Here is a 21209-nt window from a genome sequence, read left to right as displayed (position 1 = left end):
GTAGTTATTGATCTCTGATTTTATGCCTGGATGTCCCCAGATATTTGGCCCACTGAGATGACGAGTTAATTTAGCACCAGCTTTTATTCGTTACAGCATGTGATTCTTCACGCCTCATGACGTGCCACGTTCCTCCCTCAGATGGGGCTATTTGCTCCCACAAGTAAACAGGTTGCAAACACTCATTAATTACGACCCTTCCACTGGAAATCATACATGCCTCCCACACTTACAGAGGCTTTTAAATAAGCAACTTGTACAGTATTAGAGACTAACAGCAGGCAGGAGGACCCATAACTAGTTAAATTGTTTAGCATTTCACCATTACTGAGTGGTTACTATAGATAGTCTATACAAGTGCAGTGCAAAATAAACCTGAAGGGAAGAATTCTGTCCCCCTACTCCAGCACCTACATGCTACACCAGTGATGTATAAGGGCTGTGAACAGCCCACAGGGGGCAAGGCGGAAGTCCTCCCTTCACAGGCACTGCACTGGGCTGCCATAGGCCATGCACGGTATAAAGCTAGTGAAGAAGGCCCCAGGCACACACTGCTATGGTGAGTCTGGCTTACAATGCAGGCCATAGGAGCACAAGGGAGGCTACAGTAATTTCGAGTCAGCACCATGAATTGCTCATGTTTTGGCTCCTGCAGCAGCTTGCAATCCAGAGAGTTTAAAGCCACCTTTGACTCCCCTCCCTCCTAGGGCTATGCCTTCTGTGCTATGCTTCCGGAAGGTGCAGAACAGAATCTGACCTAAGTGGTGTGGGAACAGGTCTGGGAGGAGGATGAAAGAGAAAAATCTGTGAAGGTCCCATCACATCCCTGCTGCCAGAGTCTCACCAGCACCCTCTGTTAACAGAAGGCACCTGAAATCATTCACATTTGTATTTCAAGTGACACTCCTGTCCCATTCGTAATTTATTACCCACACGGTGCTAGGCACTTTCCAAATGCAGAAGGCGGCTGTCCGTGCCCTGGACAGCTCACACGATCTAAAAAGACCAAATGGATGAAGGACGAGACTAAAGAGATACAGCATACAAGTCAAGTGACCAGAGGGATGATAGACAACTGGCTAGCTCCATGTTTAATTTAGTTTATATGACAGTTTATAAACCATCCCAGCCGTTCTAGCCATTTTTAACTCTTACTTTGTTAATGAAAATATTTTTATATATTAAAAAAATTAATTAACTACCACCAAACTGCTCCTTGCCCAGTTATAGCTAGTTCAGACCAAGCCCAGCTGTTTGACCTTCTCCCTCAATCCAAGCTGCCATCCTCTCGTGCATCTGCCCAGGCATGAAGGACAGGTGAAACAAATATGTCTGATCCCATAACTTCCTGGGGGTGAACTTGTTTCTTAGCAAAAGGAAATGCTCATGACTGTTACTTGGGTTCAGGGACTTCATTTCATCTGGATAATTAGTTCCATAGGTCTCACATGCCCATTAGATGCTGTCTGTGTCTCCACATGTACTTTTATGCAGAAGCCATCACTATTCATAATCTCAGCTGGAAGAGAAGGAGCAAAACATGGACAACGTGGACTAAAGCTGACATGGACTAAATATAAAGGACTCTCAGCAGCTTCCAAATCCTGCTTAAGCTCTGGCAACCTGATTTATGTTGACCTCAAGGCCATCTGACTGCTGTCAGATATTGATCAGTGCTCCAAACTCAGGGCATATTTTCCACATCCTGCATTCATAAATCATCCTTCAGACCATATTGTCTACACTGAAAAAAAAATCACTCCCTTTCAAAGGGCCAGTGCAACATTGTACGCACCAAGCTAACGGCCCAGGGACCCAGGTCCAGAAATCTTCCCAACAAGTCAAGAGCTCGCAGCCGATGCACCTGGCTCAGTAGCACCTGCAGAGAGAGGGGGAAAACAAAGATTAGTGCCATGAATGGAAACCCGTGTAACAGCCAGGCACGTATAACGAGACCTCATAGAGGCTCCCCGCTCAGACACATCAGCCTCGTCTAAGGCTTAAGTTTCAAGCAAGTGAATAACGTTGAAAGGCAAGAGAGCTGACTGGCTGGAGCTTGTCCCATCAGCGCTATCTGGGTAACAGTCATCTTCTAATGCAGCAATGCTCCACTCTGGAAAGTTTTATGCAGACATATGCACATGTTTTTTTCTTGGAATGCAGTTTGTTTTCCCAATTCTAGGAAAGTGGGGTTTCTGACACATGCTATCTTTTGGTCTCAAAAAGATTGATATTACTGTCTGTTAGTGGGAAGATGAGTCTTTTTCCATTATGGGGATGGAAAACAAATGTCCTTGGACATGTGGAAGACTAGGACCCCATTCCTTTGAGTGGGAGGGGATCTATAGTTTTCTACCTAAGAGAAAAGTGACCAAAGCTGCCTTGATGAGGATTTGTATTTGGGGGTATATGAGCATGCATTTGGGGGTGTAGGTGGGCATTCTGCCTTCGCTCCCCAGGAAACTTGGTTTCAGATGAGACTCTAGGGCTCCCCAGGGTTCGCTCTGAAACTGTATTTTTCCCTTTCTATAGATGAACTCAGACCACCCCAAGCAGATAGGAAGGAGTGCAGAGGAGCAGCAGTGGCCTTCTGAGCCTCACACCTGTGCTGCTTCCCAATACACCCGCAGGTGTGATACTTTGAACACTTTCCTATAATTGTCCCAGACCCCTCTTTCCCTGTTAGGGGACAGACACAGGAACCATTCACTAGTCACTTAGACTGCAGCAGCGCCTGCTTTGCAAATGGAGAAAGAAGACAACGTCCCTGCCTCACAGAACTAGCAGGTGTGATGGGAAGGTAAGGGAGGACGCAATACAGCAAATGCACCATTCTGGGAAAAAGCTTGGCTGATTCACAGCTAAATAGGAGAGGACGAGGGAGCTTGATGCTGTTGAAGTGCTACTAGACGACAGCAAGAATTTATATGCTTATCTGAAGGTGTAGAGGTGGGGGGACAAAGAGGGAAGACAAATGTGTCTATCAGCAAACACACAATCAGGTTCAATTAGTCCTGAATGAACCCACGTAATTTATGTACCCAAACATCATCTGGCTGAGTGCATAGCACTCGGCAGGCAGGGAAAGACATGCACGTAAACACATTCACATGAGTGCCCAGGAGTCTCAGCAGTGCCAGCTAGCTTAGCTCACTACCTGGCCCTTGCCAAGGCGACTCACCTGCAAAACTATTGGCAGTTGTTCTGGCGGGTTCCGGTTCTCCACTCCCATCGTTAGCCACACCTGGAATGCTGTTAGCTGCTCAGCAAAGAATGGGCTGTGCTGTTGGAACGAGAATAGAGAAGTGAATTTTGAGCTGTCCTCTTTATGAGGGTGTGCACCTGTGTGATGTTTGTCTGCCCCTAGACCACGTGAGACCACAGGCTTTGGCATCAATTAACTAGTATGGTGTGTTGTTCCCAACAACTATTCCTTTCAATTAAGGCACATAACTCCTAAAAAGGATTTCTCAAACACCGATCTCGTGCATCCTCACAAAGCACAGGAAATATGCCCGACTCCCCTGATATAAACATTTGTTTTAAAAAAGGGCAGGGGAAAAGGAGAAATAAGGTGGGTGAAGGAGATCTCTTGAGTAAAAAGGTTTAGGGAAAATTTGAACATGTTTTTCCACATGCAGAGTAGAGAGAGCAGCAGTTAATTTATCTTCCTGTAGAGGCAGTTCCACTTATTTAATGCATGGCTCTGCCTTTGCCAAGTCCAAGGTGAAAATAATCGAGCAAGAATGAAAAAGATGTGTGCTCCTGTCTCATGCTCCCCGGGCTGCCTTACAGCTCCTCTGAAAAAGGCTGGTGATTCAAAGATGCAGTTTTGGGGCTGTATAGAGGGTTGCTTTTTACCAAAAAAAAAAAAAAAATCCCTTCATTCCCTCACATCCACTGATCCTGGTGGTGATCGAAAGAGTACCTAAGGCTTCAAATACGCAAACAAGAAGAATCTGAAACAACTACTTATAATAATGAATTCCCTAATTCAGCAGGTAAGATCGTAGCAATGTAGGGAAATAAGCCGGGAACTGACTTGCGGAGTACTGCAGAATGGAATCCAAGAGGAGATGCTATTATGGGAAAAAAGGATGAAAACACTGCTCAGCACTTGGAAAACATTTGAGATAACTGTACACAGGACCAACCCGAATAAAGGAATCTGGAATCAATCACATTTGGATTAACATCTAAAAAATGTAGGGGAGTTTTCTCTAAATCTGAGCTATTCATGCACTGCGTTACAAACAATAACAATGGCTGTGTTCTGATAGAAAACTACTCAAAGAGACCACAGAGTTACAGAGTGCTAATGGAACAACTGCTTTCAAGCATTTGTAGTGAGAACTGTGCTGGTCTCCAGCAGCCTAGACACAAGGGGAATGGTGTGAAGGATACCCAAAAAAAGAGCAGTGGAAGTGCTAAATACTCCGAGTGGCAGAAAGTGTTACTGTGGTGGTCCTATAAACAGGGTGACCGCCCAGGCGTCCCTATAGATCAACAACAGAAATGCACAGTATAGTCTCAGTCTGAGATTTGTCATTTTTGTGGCATATTAGACTGAGGTTATTGGTGCCTGTTTCGGAGTGCAATGTGTGTCTGTGTACAGAATATAAAGTGAGAGGCAAAGAGACAATACATTTACACTGACTGCTTCATGAATGAGGTTAGGAACTATGCATCACAAAAGGCAAAGAAGCAAATGAGTTAGATAGTCCTAAATTCCTCTTTATAAATCACCTTTCTACCCCATATACCCTTCCTAAAGGGGAACAGATGTGGGAGGCAGTCCACCCTACAATTTCAGACAACTCCTTTGATCTAAACCTATAATCCTATTGTGTGCTGGGAGTAACCCATCACAAAGTGCAGGAGCATCTCATGGCTGCTGGAGAATCTCATTCAGATCAGATCAGGGCATACTTAGTTTTAGAAAGTGGAGACACCGGAAGTGGCATTTCCTCATTGTAAAGTGCTTTCAGATCTTCAGGTGGAAAATGCTATATAGGGTAAGCACAGGGTATTATCAGTTTGTACTTGATAGTTGTGAGTGGGGTAGGCTTAAAGGGCAAGTTCATCTTGGCACTCATGGATTTTCAATACTCTTAATTTCTCTTTGCTGGGGAAATCAGTCATTTGTCTGGGATTTAATTCTAATCCCTGTGGGACCAGGAAGATGTAAAACATTGGCACAAAATGCATTGCCATTTAGGGTGACCAGACAGCAAATGTAAAAAATTAGGACAGGACTGGGGGGTAATAGGAGTCTATATAAGATAAAGACCCAAAAATCAGGACCGTCCCTATAAAATTGGGACATCTTGTCACCCTATTGCCATTTAACTCAGCTGTGACACTAAGGGGTTCATGACAACTTGCCAGTCAGCAAGGCAGGATCCCCTGCTCTAGATTCTCTGGGAAGAACAATTCCTTTTGCCTTATGTCATGTAAGGCTTGCAATACAAACGGGCTGTGAGAAAGGGCCAGCTATAGGACACAACAGCTTCCAGAATAGAACTCCATTGGGAAAAAGAACCTTCAAAGCACATTCAAGTGTGCATGCACGCACAACTCCAACATGCTTCTTCCCTGTAAGAATGTGTCTAGACTACAGGCTCCTCTCCAGCAGATAACCCCGTTTTTCCAGCTTTGACTAGAGGAGAATACTCCGAAGTCAGTGGCTTATGTTTTTTATAATATGCTTTTGAAACAAAACAGCCCTGAAGAAGAGATTATCAATTACTTTATCCAGGGCTGGACTGGAATCTAAACCCACAGTGGCCAAAAAGGCCAGAGTACAAATGGTAGCTCAGTAATCCTCTGACTCTCACTAGAGCATTTGACATCTGAGACGCTGATTGCTGTTCCTGCCAGCCCCGTTATGAAACAGACTGATTAACCTTAATAAAACTTACCCCCGCCCTGCATTAAAGAACAATTTCTTATAGGATTAGCATTGGCTGGCAGCAGCTAACCTTGTCTGATATACAATGCTTCCTGCTGGGTATAAAGCAGAGGTTGGAGGGCAGAATGTTTATTTAGAAAACAAGGAATTGATCAAGGATGTTCAACTGTCTTTCCATTTCAATCATTTGTCAAAGCTTCGCAGTAGAAAGCAAAGCCCCTTCCACCCCTTCCCAAACTGAAAAAATAAGCTTCACCATCTTTATGTCTGTTTGACAAAGCAACACCCTCCTTCCTCTTGCAATCTATACAGCCAGCCTTGGCCAGGTCAGACTTAAAACACGGCATTGACTGGAGCTTGGAGGATGGCTTGTTTTCACTTCTGATTGTCTTGCTTAGGTTGTAAAGTGAATAGAGTTTGCTGGCTTCTTACCTAGTCCCTGGTGGATATTTCTCTGTTCTCACCCCTGAAACATGCCCACTCTTCACTGTAAGTCAGCTGAACTGGCAGGCAGTTTTCAGATGCCCAAGACTGCCACAGGGGCATATTATGTGCACTATCAGAGCAGTGTCACAGAACTGCAATAGCAGGGGGCGATGACATTTATTGCTATTTTACAATACAGAGTACGTATAGAAAAGGGAAGGGGATTAAAGGGTGTGTGAGCATTTACCAGCTTCACTCCCAAAAGAGCCGAAGTGTTTGTGCTGCACACAAGCACTTGGATACAACTTCAGCCACTAAACCTACTGGGAAAATACAGTTTGATAATATGCATGGAAAGCAAGGTCATTACTATAGAAACTCATTTTATTCCACGTGTGTGTGGAAGGCCAAAATCCAAAATACAAGTGTAAACTAAAGGTTATACCCCATCCCTGGATACTTAGTATCATTCAAGACCCATATCCTAGGACACATTAAAACTCCTTGCATGGAAGGTTTTAGAGAAAATCATTTATGTTTCAAAGTAAATACCAGTTTCATTTCACTTGCTAGGCTGACTAGTGTTCATTTACATTAATCTATTATGGATTTATGCTATATAGATTTTGAGGTTATATTCTGGAATCTATTCAAACTGGTTGTACAGAAAGTCAAACTACCTGCAATAGGGCTAAGCAAAGATTTCTCTTCTGATTGTTTGTTTCAACTTTAACGGCCATTTAGCTTGCATGGGAATAGCTAGTTTAAAACCACACAAATTTGCATATTATCAGAGTTACTCTCTCTGAACCAGCTCAATCACAAAAGGAGTCTAGCAAATGCAGTACTTTATTCTCATAAATCTACACTGGGCTCTCAGCCAGTCACTGTAATGTATCTGGATGCATTGCAGATCAGATCCTGCTATACCTACTGAGATACAGAGTTTGCTATATAGCTATATTGCCTTTCTTATAAAGTTACATTAGGATCCTAGCCCTAGAAAATGGAAGACAGACTGCAAGCCTTTTTATCTCTGTCCGCAACACTTCAACTCTCATCCTGTTTCTTCTGTCTTGATTACAGCAATCTCCAGGCATGTCTGCACTGCAAGAAAACACTGCAGCTTGTCTAAGTCCTCTGACTCGGTCTCTGGGGCTCGCGCTGCAGGGCTATAAAATTGCAGAGTGGCTGTTTGGGCTTGCCCTGGAGCCCAGGCTCTGAGACCCCACAAGTGGGGAGGGTCCCAGAGCCCAGGCATGAGCCTAAGCCCGAACATCTACACTACAATTTTATAGCCCCAAAGCCTGTGCCTCGTGAGCCCAAGCCAGGTGATGTGAGCCAGCCATGGGGGTTTTATTGCAGTGCAGAAATACCCACCTTCTCTCTGGCCTTTCTGACAGCAACCTGCTCCCTCTCAGGTCCAGTCAAACTGCTGCAGAGATAATCTGTGAATGTTACCAAAGGCACCACCATCCCAGTCTGAGAAGCTTACAGTCAAGAGAGACTGACAATACAAAAACACACTGGGAACCTCAGAGCGATGTATTAATTTATCAGTGCTTCTTCGGATTTGTTTTAAAACATGGATGACAACAATTTATCACTAATCAAAAATTAAATTTATCAATTCATCATCTAAAAATTATGAAACTAGGAGTAGGCAGGGAATGTAGGTAGAACTATTCAAACCATGGATCAGATTAATAAAATAAGTTATTGGGAAAGGTCATTGAAACAGAGCATGAACAAGTAAAAAACACGTACATCTGTTTCTGGAAAAGGAGGAGATAGATCAGATAAGAAAGAAAACTGGGGTTAAGAGCAAACAAAAACGTTAGCTGGGAAAGATGTCAGAGTCTCTTATGTTCTTGGATTTGAAAACTGCTATAGGCATGTCAAAACCAAAATAATCCCATATAGGAAACCCATATTTACTTTCCTCTAGTGACTATAATGGAGTTCATCCTCGAGTCTATCAGAACATTACGACCAACCAGACTGTAATAGTCATTATTAAAAGGTTTCCATTCAGGAGGCATTAGAAGAACATCAAGAGAAACCCATCCCATCTATAGGAATATGGGACAAATTTTATGTTAAAACATTCAGGCTCTTCGCTGCTTGAGATAATCGAAAGGACAGCAACAAATGTAGTGAATCTCATTAATGAGACCACTTTTACTAAGTCACCTCCTGTTCTAAAGAAATGGTGTAAAGTACCCCCAAACTTACCAAGTACAACTTTGCTCTGTATTATTTGAAGACACCGCCATTAAACAATTCATTTTTGCAGGTTTTTACATGGTTATTAAAAATGATCGAATTGTAAAATCACAGTGGTGTGCTGTATTAGTAGAAAGCTCACTTCGCTGAGCTTTTTCAAATGTCAGAGGCCAGACCTAGAATCTACAGGTTTCTGCCAGTAAGAATTTCTTCCTCCCCACCAATCTTTAAAACAATGAAAACTGGCATTGAACAGAAGAAACCCTCACCCCAACTTAATTATGACATCTCACTAAGAGAGTTCTAAAGTATATGTGCACATATCACTCCATATGCCTATACGAGCCAGGTCTCTGAATTCAAGTGCATTCACTCATTCAGAAATGTTATATGCTAATGAAAGATTTTAAACTGACCCTAAGCCTACTCCTTTAAATGAGATGATTGGCAGTTGATGATCTCCCAGGAAATGTAAGCTCCACCCAGCCCTACTTCCTTGTCTGCAAGAATTCCAGACTTAATAAAAAAGGAGATTTCATGGGCTGGAACATTGACTAATGGACACAGCACATTTCAATGCCTGAGTAACTTACCCGAAATGCAGTTCCTTCCTCTATGATTGTTGGTAATTGGGAAAGGCAAATATCAACTGCGAGGTCCCAAGCTTGCCTGGAGAAACAAGTGAGAGACAGGTCATCCTGGACTATGAGTATACAATACTGGGAGAAGTCTGAACTGCTGATTATTAGAGGATGGACAACTTATAGAGATACCAAACAGGCTTAGTTAATATGTAATAGCTCTTCAGTTCTCAGGAGGCCAGTTCGTACTCATGCAAAGCGGTGACAGCAGCCCTTGTCCAGAATCACAACACACCACACAATCTCAGTAAGCATACTACTTCTATATAAAGACTAAATTCCCTCTAATCTAAAAGGCAGGCAGACTTATTTGATGTTCTACTTTTCTGCCCAGGTGTTTATATGGCACAACAGGTGTATTTTTATAAACTGAAAAAACAACAATCCTGGATTGACTGTAAATTGGAAGGAGGAAGTTCTTACATTACAACTCCACTGTTCAGTGAGACCTGTAGTTAGTTGGCACATTTCTAGCACAATTCAAAGGTAAAAAAACATGGAACTCCCACTGACATTAATGGAGTCTGGCATCTTGTTGCTCATGTGCGACACTGTATGACTGCCACTTAGTACTTACAGGGCTTGGCAGACACACAACACTTCATGAAATGTTGATATTAACTATCTACTTAACTAGAAAACGAATCTGTGCCTGCTCTTGTTTTAACTGGAACAGCCACTTTTTAAAGTGAACTTTCATGTTCTCATTATCAAATTCTCATTGGTGTCTTATTAATATCCACCAGCAGGGGACAGCTCCAACATGACCCATAATCCTAAAGCACACACTTCTAAGGTGCTGAGTACATCCTTTCGAAGATTAGCTTCCAGTCTATTAGGCATGCCAATATGCTTCATCAAGAATTACTCCTGTTGACAGACCCTGTGAGTCACAACTCACTAATACACTGACAGGATCATGATAAAGCTTCTCTTCAAAACTCTAGACTTGGAAATTCTGTACTGTTGAAGGGTGGCCTTATCTGCATTAATCCTACTCTGATCTGGGTTTTGCATGGCTACCTTGTTTAAGGAGATTTGTTGTACACATTTGTGCTGGTGATACGTATACAATGAGCCAAGGAAAAACATAGGGAAATAGTTGAAAGATCTAAGGGTATGTCTACACTACGGGATTAATCCGAATTTAGATAATTCGAATTTGGGAAACAGGTTGTATAAATTCGATTGTGCGCGGCCACACTAAGCACATTAATTCGGTTTTTAACCACATTAATTCGGTGGTGTGCGGCCACACTACCCCATTAATTTAAACACAGTAATTCGGTGGTGTGCGACCACACTAACCCTAATTCGAATTAACAAAATCGATTTAGGCGCTACTCCGCTCGTCGAGGTGGAGTACAGAAATCGATTTTAAGTGCCCTTTAATTCGAATTAACTGGCTCTGTAGTGTGGACGGGTGAAGGGTTAATTCGGATTAACGCAGCTAAATCCGAATTAAAGTCGTAGTGTAGACCAGGCCTTAGGGATCAGTCTTGTTAAGTTGTACACTATAACAGAAGTTTTATGGGGGAGGGACTCGGAAATCTACCAGAAGTGACTAATAATCAAGCAACTGCTCAAAAGACATCTAGTGTTTTTTATGGGTACGCAATAGAAGGGGAATTAATGCCCTTGAAATGAGGCAAGTTACTCGGGCAAGAGGTAAGTCAGCACTGGCCAAACTGCCAGTATACCACCCTTGGCAAAGTGCTGATTTCACAAGTTTTTCATATTTTCATAGAATTTAAGGCCAGAAGGGACCACTAGATCATCTACTCTGACCTCCCGCATATCAAAGGTCATTAAAGTTCACTCAGATATCCCTATATTAATCCCAATTACTTTAGTTAGACTAAAACATTTCAGTCCTACAGAGACCACACTGTTGTGTGCCACAGGCAGAGAACAGAAGGGGCCAATGCCTGAAACCCCTGAAATGGCAAGAAATTGATTAGGTGAGACAAACCAAGAGGATCCTAGCAGAGAAAGGCTCCATGCCACAGAGGAAGGTGTAAACCCCCTAAAGTCTTTGCCATTCTAACCTGGGGGAAATTCCCAGGCAACCAGTTTGATCCTGAGAATGTAAGCAAGACACATCAGCCAGATATTTAGGAAAGAGGATTCTCTGTACCACTTCAGAGCACTGATCCATCCCATCTCCAGCTGTGGTCAATCTCTGATGTTTCAGAGTAAGGCACCAACCCAAATACATTTGAAAAATTGTGCCTCAAGGGAAAAATTCCTTCCTGACATCTGCAGGCAACTGGCTGAAGCTCTGAAGCATGGGATTTGATTACAGTTATCTTATTGCAAAGCTTCAAGTCTTACGAGCATGTTAAGGGCAATGTAGGCAGCCATGTTCTTCCAAAGGCCTACGAAGGTCAAGGATGAACAGGAAGATTCACAGATTCCAAGGCTAGCTGCCCCAATGAGCACAGGTCATAAAATTTCTCCCAGCAGCTGGATTAAAGCATATATTTTAGCAAGATTTCTAATCTCATTTTAAAGACTTCAAGGAAAGTCAGGTCAACCAATTCCCCTGGTAAACTGTTCCAATGTTTTATCACCCTCACTGCTAGGAAATTACATCTTATTTCAAGGTTGAATTTGTCTAACTTCAGCTTGCACCCACTGGATCTTGTTACACCTTTAACGGTAAGATTGAAAAGCCCCACCCCCACCCCACTCAATGTTTTTTTCACATATAATTCCTAGACACAGTGATCAAGTCACCTCTTTGTCTTCCCTTCGATAAACTGAATAAATCAAGCTCCTCACACCCCACACTGCAAAAAATAATCTAGCCCCTGGATTATTCTGCTTGATATTCCCCTGTTTATACATCCAAGTATTGCATTAGCCTTTTCACCACAGAATTGCACTGAGAGCTCATGTTGACGTGATTATCTACCTAGGTCACTGCTTTCCAATACACAGTCTCCCATCCTGTAAGTAACCACTTGCATTCTTTGTTCCCAGATGTACTTTCTTGCATATGGCTATATTAACATACATTTTGTTGGATTGTGACCATTGAACCAGGTGATTCAGATCACTCACAGTAACCTGTCCTCCTCATTATTTACTAGACCACCAATAGTTGTGTCATCTACAAACTTTACCAGCAAAGATTTTATATCATTGTCTAGATCGTTGATAATATAAAATAGCATTGGACGAAGAACCAGTTCCTGTGGGACCCTGACAGAAACAGCTCCGCTCATTGCTATCCCCCCATTAACAACTACATTCCGAGATCTGTCAGCAAGACAGTTTTTAATCCATCTAACGTGTGCCCTGTTAATTCCATAGGATTCAAGTTTAATACAAATGTCATGTGGTACTAAGGGCTTGACCACTTGGAGGCAGCGTGTAAATCTACAGCGCACTAAGTCACTGTATGGCCCTGCTACCATGCACTAAAAGTTCGCTGGGAAATAGCAGCTTGTCAAAGCACACCACGGAACTTTTCATGCATGGCAGACTAGTGTGCTGTAAATTTACATTCCAGTTTGCCACGCACTAAGTGTCCGTGTGGACAAGCACTTAATCAAATGCCTTGGAGAAATCTAAGTATACTATGTCAATACCATTGCCTTTATCAACAAGACTTGTAATCTTGTTAAATTAACAGGTCTGTTTGACAAGACCTACCTGCAGTGAAACCATGCTGACTGGCATTCATTGTATTTTTAGCCACTAATTCTTTGTTAAAAGTGTTCCAAATTAATCATTGCATTATTTTACCTGAGATCAACATCAGGTTAGCCAGTCAATAGTTCCTTTGGGCATCCCTTTGATCCTTTTGTAAACAAATGTGCAGACCTCGAATTCTTTGCATTTCCCCAGTACTCCAAGATTTCTTAAAAATTAACATTCGCGGTTGGCTCAGAGAGCTTCTCAGCTAGTTCCTTCAAGACTCTTGGGTTTACGTTACCCGGGGTCTGTTGATTTCAAAAAATGTAATAGTAGCGAATGCTGCCTTGCACCTTCCTTTATTACAGGCGATAAAGTTTCTATTTCATACACAACATCATATGAAATGGATATATCCTCCTCCTTCATTTCAAATACAGAGCAGCGATCTCTAGTGAACATTTACCAGCTCATCTCATGTTTTGTCACATGGGCTGCTATTCTTCTAGGGAAACATTTTCTGAAGCACCCAAGTTCCATTTTTTAAAATGTTAATGGAACTTATGCTCCAAAGTGCCTAAGTCTCTTCTGAAACATGGGATTGAGGCACTTTTGCAATGTTTATCCTCTCACCCTCTTCAAAACTCATTTAAGACATTTCTCAATTTAGCATTTGAACCCAGTCATTTTAAGATGACAGGCTAGGGACTTAAACTGCTGCACCACCACCAAAGAGTGTTTTATACAGTAACTAATTTATTCACTAGACAGAATTGCTCCTCCTTGGCTCATGGGCATAGCATTAACATCAATAGGCTAAGCAATTTTTCTTTGTCAAGGAACATTTGCAAACGTAAGACTAGAGGTGATAATCAATAAACTGGATTTTAGTTATCTATTCTAATAACTTCTTAAATCTTAATAATCCCCCTGCACTACCAAGCAGAGATACTACTGGAAGAGCAATTCACTAGGAGAGTCCATTCCATTAGCCAAGCCACCAGCTGCTTACAATTAGAAAAATCTACACGTTCAGGATGAAGAAAGAATTTTTTAAAAAAAGACCTTTTTCCCATTGATCCAAAACATGTAATTTGTTTCAATAGCCCCAACCCTGCCATCCTCCTTCACTACGTTCACCTCCCACTTGGCAAAATGCTACCAATATAATTAAGAGGTAATGGGGAGATAATCAAAACCACTTCAACGCACAGGCAATAAATGGTTCCCACATGCTCAATAAATGCCCAGGCTGTAGGCAAAATGGTTAGACAGAGCTGCTGAGGGAAATCTTTATTCTGGTTGAGGCAGAAGCAAAGTCAATTATTGTAGTTATTATATATAAGGATTCTTTGACTCCGACCAAAGGATGAGTATTTCTAACTGTAGGGGCTGAAAAGAGTCGGGGAGGCCTCCTTAAGAGAAGAGACTCTCGGCGTATGTCTACACTGCAAGAAAAGACCTGCAGCTGGCCCACAAGGGATTGGGTCTCAGATCCTGGACTCCAGCCTGAGCCCAAACATCTATACTGCCATTTTTAGCCCTGCAGTCCGAGCCCCATGAGCCTGAGCCAGTTGACCCGGGCTCTGAGATTCGGTGCCATGGTTTTTTTTATTGATGTGTAGATGTAGCCTCAGATATTAAGAGAAGCCATACATAGCACCTTTGAGATGAACTATTAAACTCTGGTTTACTAGATGAGGATGAAGAGAGTCAGGGGAGGAGAAGCACAACTGTCTGAAATGTGCTGCTTATAAAGGATACTGCGTAGGTCATCATTCTGCAGAGGCACAGCACAAAGGGCATGTCTAAACTACAGGCCCTACAGTGGCACAGCTATGGTACAGCAGCTGTGCCCGATAGCACTGTAGGGTAGATGCTTCCTACAGGGACAGAAGGGGGATTTCTGTCAATGTAGGTAATCCACCTATCCAAGCAGCAGTAGCTAGTCGATGGGAGAATTCATCCGACGACCCATCCTTGTCTAAGATCAGTTTAACTACGGTGTTCGGGGAGTATGAATTTTTCACACCTTTGAGCACCACAGCCAAGTTGAGCTGAATTTTAAGTGTAGACCAGGCCTTATATACTGAGCGCCTCAAAGTCATTTCAGGTAAGGAGCACTAATACCTCTATAAAATTTGTCCAGAGCAGCCCTGCAGGGTCAGAGCTTGAGAGTTTTAAACATGTTATCAGGAAGAACTATACGGCATTTGAAAAGAGATTTCAGCAGATTAAAGCCAAATCTCTTTTTAGACTTCTAAAAACAGATCATTAAAAATCAATGCAGCCACATCAGCCAATATTCAATCTTCCTGAAAAGTGAAATCGCCAATATCAAATTTCAATATGACTTCGCAGCCTCGAGAGCTACCAATTAACGTGAATTGCTTCATGGACGCACACAATCCAACTACTTACAACACACTTCACCCCCTCCCAAGAACAGTGTCTTTGCTGAAACTTTAAAAAAATACAAAAAATACTGTTCGGACTGAAGCCAGCACTGTATTACTTCCAATTGCCAAAAAGACACCAGCAAGTTATTTTCTAATCTTTTACTTGTGTCTTTGTTTAGAGAATGAACCCACTGTGTAGGTAAAAACATACTTCACTAAAAGGGCATTGGGGAAGTCCAGAAAAAGAACGATAAAAGGACATGGGCGATTAAATGTGGGTGGGGAAACCAGAGAGATTTAGGTTCTACACGGCGGAAAATAAAGACCATTAAGGAGAAGAGGTAATGACTGAAGTTTTCAGATTACCAGGAGGGAAAGCGAAGGCAGGCAATCTGAATTTTTAGATACACTCTCTGAGGCAAATAGAATGGAGCATAAACGCTGCCAAATTAAGTGCAAGAATGTAATAAGGAAAGCCAAAGAGGAGTTTGAAGAACGGCTAGCCAAAAACTCCAAAGGAAATAACAAAATGTTTTTTTGAGTATATCAGAAGCAGGAAGCCTGCTAAACAACCAGTGGGGCCCCTTGATGATCAAGATACAAAAGGAGCACTTAAAGACGATAAAGTCATTGCGGAGAAACTAAATGGATTCTTTGCTTCAGTCTTCACGGCTGAGGATGTTAGGGAGATTCCCAAACCAGAGCCGGCTTTTGTAGGTGACAAATCTGAGGAACTGTCTCAGACTGAAGTGTCACTAGAGGAGGTTTTGGAATTGATAAACTTAACATTAGCAAGTCACCGGGACCAGATGGCATTCACCCAAGAGTTCTGAAAGAACTCAAATGTGAAGTTGCAGAACTATTAACTAAGGTTTGTAACCTGTCCTTTAAATTGGCTTCTGTACCCAATGACTGGAAGTTAGCTAATGTAATGCCAATATTTAAAAAGGGCTCTAGAGGTGATCCTGGCAATTACAGACCGGTAAGTCTAACGTCGGTACCGGGCAAATTAGTCGAAACAATAGTTAAGAATAAAATTGTCAGACACATAGAAAAACATAAACTGTTGAGCAATAGTCAACATGGTTTCTGTAAAGGGAAATCGTGTCTTACTAATCTATTAGAGTTCTTTGAAGGGGTCAACAAACTGTGGACAAGGGGGGATCCAGTGGACATAGTGTACTTAGATTTCCAGAAAGCCTTTGACAAGGTCCCTCACCAAAGGCTAAGTAAATTAAGTTGTCATGGGATAAAAGGGAAGGTCCTTTCAGGGATTGAGAACTGGTTAAAAGACCGGGAACAAAGAGTAGGAATTAATGGTAAATTCTCAGAATGGAGAGGGGTAACTAGTGGTGTTCCCCAAGAGTCAGTCCTCGGACCAATCCTATTCAACTTATTCATAAATGATCTGGAGAAAGGGGTAAACAGTAAGGTGGCAAAGTTTGCAGATGATACCAAACTGCTAAAGATAGTTAAGACCAAAGCAGACTGTGATGAACTTCAAAAAGTCTTCTCTTTGAGGAAAACAGCATGACTCTACATCAAAAAATAAACAAGAAAGGACTCCCTGGATTCTGTTATTAACTCTCCCCTCCCTTGAGGGAAGTGCTCATGTATTTTAACTTTAATTTTGTTTAGAAATGTATTATAACCTTTTAAATAATTTATCCTGATCTCTTCCAACTGCCTTTAGTTTGTGTTTTCTGAGGTGCTCCAAAGTTTGGGCTGTTAAGCGGGGAATGGAAAGCACAGAGCATCTAGCTTTGCTTAAAGACCATTTTATTATGGGAGATAAAATGTTCCATGTTGGAAGCTCACAGTAATACTTTATCAACATAAATAAAACATAGTTACAGAGACCCACCCTCAGTATTTCTTCACCCACATGTACTGTAGTAGTTTGCAGATCATGAAGGCAGAACTTATTACATTTAACTTTAATTTTCTGGGCTGAGTCAGTGTCCCTGATGCTTTTAATCCTCACATCTCATTTTTGGTAAAGAATTACTGATGTCTCTTATGCTTGTGTTCTCTCTGTGTGGAAACTGCTGGTATTAGACTGCATTCCACCACAGGGGGAAAAAAAAGCACTGGGCTCCTTCATTTTGGAAACAAAGTTGATGATTTTCTAGGGAGCTGCTAAAGGCATCTGAGTTTCAGCCATCTGTGCTCTGGGGACTAACACAAATATACTTGATTGAATTCTACATTTCTGACACTGAAACATTTCAGTCTGTACCAACTACATTGAACATGTTATTCCCATGTTTGGTTTTTTTGCAGCTACAACTCAGTAGCATAGAATCATAGAATCACAGAATATCAGGGTTGGAAGGGACCTCAGGTGGTCATCTAGTCCAACCCCCTGCTCAAAGCAGGACCAATCCCAAACTCCCTAAATGGCCCCCTCAAAGATTGAACTCACAACCCTGGGTTTCGCAGGCCAATGCTCAAACCACTGAGCTATCCCCATGTCCCATTTGACTGATTTTTCAAATATCCGTCTGAAGCCAGCAGCTCCACAGTGATCCTGCAGACACACGGAGCCTGCTCTAGGGAAGGCAAGAGGGAAGCACTCAGACCTATGTATTTTAAAAAACATTTAGAGCTATAAAATCTTTGGTAAGTATTTCAATGCTCATGAAAACGAGGGTCTGATAGTGCTAGTTAGAGGCAGAAATGGGCAACTTTCCTCTTGTCAGTCAATGAATCTCAATCCTGACCTCAACTCATGCCCTACTATAGCAACTCTGGACCTTTCCTGATCAAACTAGGTGGGTGCCTTTCTGATAGGTACTAGAGACTCTAACAATGAGGTGGAGACCAAAATCCTCATGTTTCTGATTGAAACAAGAACCCACCCAAGCCTATAAAAGGTTAACACAGAGTAGCCAAATGCTCCCCTAAATCTTTCAGTCATTTTGCTCTTGCTGAGATGTTAAGACTTTTCTGTGTTTCTAAAAGAAGAGTCCTTTTTAAATCCACCAGTGAAGAAAATTGCAGACTTGCACCTTTTTTGCAATACTTCCCACAATGTCCAAAGACTCAAGAATCTCCCTCCTCACCTGTTATTGGGATGTTACATTATGGTTTTCTTTTCAGCTAGAATTTCATGCTTGGTATATTTACTGTAGCAATATTTCTATTATTATTATAAACACATCTCTGCCACAGCATAATAAAGGTGCCTTGTATTTAATACATTACATATTAGGAAAAGTCTGTCAATTTACTTAGTTACCATCATTACAATTTTCTACTGGTGATCACAATGTATAAACTACAATTCATGGACATGGAGACCCACGTGTAGACAGGACAAAAATGTTTCTTCCCCCTTCATACACCACAGACAAATACATCTAGGCTTTGAATTGGACAGTCCCTCAATGAATATTACTATGACTTGTACCACAGTAGTGCCAACAGGACTCACCCAAGATCAGTGTCCCATTGCGCTTGGCATTGTACAAACAGTAAGAGAAAGTCCCTGCCCTGAAGAGCTTAGTTTAAGTAGACAAGAGAGTGGTAATAGAGGCACAGAGAAGTTAAGTCACACATTAAGGGCCACACAGTGGTCAGTGGCAGAGATGGGAGCAGAAGCCAGGTTTCTTGACTATCAAGTTCAGTGCCCTATTGGGTGCATCCTAATACTGGCTGCCCAGTGGACGAAAACTGGCCTCAGAAAACAAGGCTTGCCCTATAGCCCAATCTCCTGGGTAGAAGAAGTGATTTAGAAGTTAGAGAGCAGTGGTCTACAGAATAAATTAAGAGAGCTGATTTAACTGGTCACAGAGAATTTACTTCCAGATGACCAAGACAGAAGAGAGAAACACTCTTATCTGTAGACACTTCTAATGCCATTGGCAGCCTGGTGACTATTTCCAGAAAAGGGTTAATCTATTCAGGATCCTCAAATGATGTGAAAAGTGAGCATGGTCTGGAGAATACCATCAGGCAGAAGCACAGACAAAGATATACACTAAAACAGAGGGCAAAATGGTCTACGTTTAACTTCTAAAAAGGAACAGCCATAATTATTCATGAGATCAAGTGATGCTCAAGTCAAGTGGACAAACATTTCACAGCATATGCACAGTCCTGCGGTGCGCTTGTAGCTGAGCAGGACACCGTCATGATATTTTGTCAACTGCTTTGTGGTTTTCTATCAGTGATGTAACTGCAGCAGAAACAACAAGGCACTGGACCCAGCTCTATAACGCTAATTGGAAAGAGAAAAGGGGGAAACTTGAGCACCGAACTCTGGTTTTTGTAGCCCATTTGTGTTAAAACCGGGAACCTGAAGGAATTACAAGAAGCAGGAGATGCTTTCTGTTCTTTCCACTCTTACACTGACAGTGAGGATGTTTCCAGTAACAGAAACAGAGTCGCAAGGTGTGGTGCAGGGCATCTTTACTGTACAATTGACCAGTGTTTCCCAGAAAGCAGGGAGGAGCGAACAGCATGTGCGAAGTTCAGAATCCATTCAGTATATTTTACTATAATCAGTGAATCACTAAAATTACTTATGTTTTCTGTATGGAAGACAGCCCCAGAGAACATCCTAAGGATCTCAGCGAGTACACAAGGAGAGGAGAGGGTGTGGAGAAAGGGAAGAAAGTATCTGTGACTCAATATTACTCAGGCAGTGCCAAAGCAGACTCCTTTTTACAGCTTGCTTGTGTATCCTGTATCTCCCTATGCACTACTAACAAACAGAAGAAAATTTGATTGTGTTTTACATATAATTGCTATTTCATACTTCCCCAATTAGATTGTTTCATCATGTTTCTTCACATCTGAAATGCAAGGTACATTATAATGCACTTCAGTAGAGCTGGCAGTATTATAAGAATGTAAGTTTTAACAGACAGTTTTCTAAGCAGTGAAGGCATATGGTAAAACTATTGCTTCCGCAGCCAGCTAAGTAGTGGGATGAACAGAGTTTGGCATGGATTCCATCTTTATCCAGTGACTGGGTATACAACAAAATGCAGCACAAGCGGTGTCTATGGCGAGGAGGGAGTGGGCCAATCACCCATAATTTCTGAGTGTGGAAGGATGCAGATTAGGTGGGGAGATCAGCATCTCGAGGAAGGATCTGAACTACTCTGAAATAGGTGGGGAAGCTAACCAGCACAATACCATGAAGGCTTTAAACTATGAAATCAAGTGTAAGGGGGTAGAGACACACAATACCTGCTTGCCTCAGCATGGATGTGTGGGAATAGCAGAAAGGCCCCATCACAACACTCCCGTGACAACCAACATAACAAGCAAAATAACTAGTACTGAGGGCTGGGGGAAGCAGAAAACCTTTAAGTCAGGTCCTTGAGGAACACAGATTGATGGGTTGTAGGACTAAGTGTCTGAGCTCATCATCCATTTACATATTATAGCAGATCCTAGGGGTTTCTTGTTGACCTCGTGCAGATCAAATCGCTATGGATGACAGCACAGCCAGTACCCACATTCATAAGCATTCAAATTCTGATCTGCCAGGTGCAAAAATCTGTGAGAAGCTCACAGCAGAATGACAACCAGTGTACTCAGCAGTGCACATTTGCTTTCTGTCATCCAATCAGTCTCTATCACCCAGCAATGTAAATTCTGGTTCTTTCCTCCACCACATTTTCTGGGTTAAATTTCCAACGGCTCCAATGATCTGCTTTAATAAAAAAAAAGAAAAAAAGATGAAAGGCTTCAGAATACAGCTCTGTGTGAGGCCTAGGGAGACTTGACTATCGAGTGAGTTACAGCACGTGACCGGGAGTCAGGACCGTGTTCCTTTCGTCCATGCCCTGCAGCTGATGTGCTGTGTGATGAAGTCAGTCACTTCGCTGAGCCTCTGGACCTTCCCTAGTTTACAGGTGGGCTGTAAGGCTTAAAGTCTGTGATGTGCCAAGAGAGCTGAGGAGAAAAGGTGCTATACATGGGCACAGGGTTATTTTTTTTTATAAAATC

General features: G+C 42.2%; 1 protein-coding gene across 3 annotated transcripts in view; it reads right to left on the bottom strand.

Moving 5' to 3' along the window:
• Positions 1-21209, bottom strand: part of RPTOR (regulatory associated protein of MTOR complex 1) — a 285614-nt gene that overhangs the window by 98957 nt on the left and 165448 nt on the right. For all 3 annotated transcript variants that reach the window (XR_003899854.1, XM_024201510.2, XM_024201511.2), the window contains exons 10-12: positions 9157-9232; positions 3182-3283; positions 1796-1879 (exon numbers count right to left, since the gene is read on the bottom strand). Coding sequence is in view for 2 of the 3 variants with exons in the window: in XM_024201510.2 (XP_024057278.1) it covers positions 1796-1879; positions 3182-3283; positions 9157-9232 (262 nt within the window). In the remaining variant the exon portion in view is untranslated. The remainder of the gene's footprint in view (positions 1-1795; positions 1880-3181; positions 3284-9156; positions 9233-21209) is intronic.

This window comes from Terrapene carolina, unplaced genomic scaffold (assembly GCF_002925995.2).
Source record: "Terrapene carolina triunguis isolate 2854851 unplaced genomic scaffold, T_m_triunguis-2.0 Scaffold192, whole genome shotgun sequence".
NCBI classification, from domain to species: domain Eukaryota; kingdom Metazoa; phylum Chordata; order Testudines; family Emydidae; genus Terrapene; species Terrapene triunguis.
Note: the sequence above shows the minus strand (reverse complement) of the source record. Positions and strands in the feature narration are given on the sequence as shown.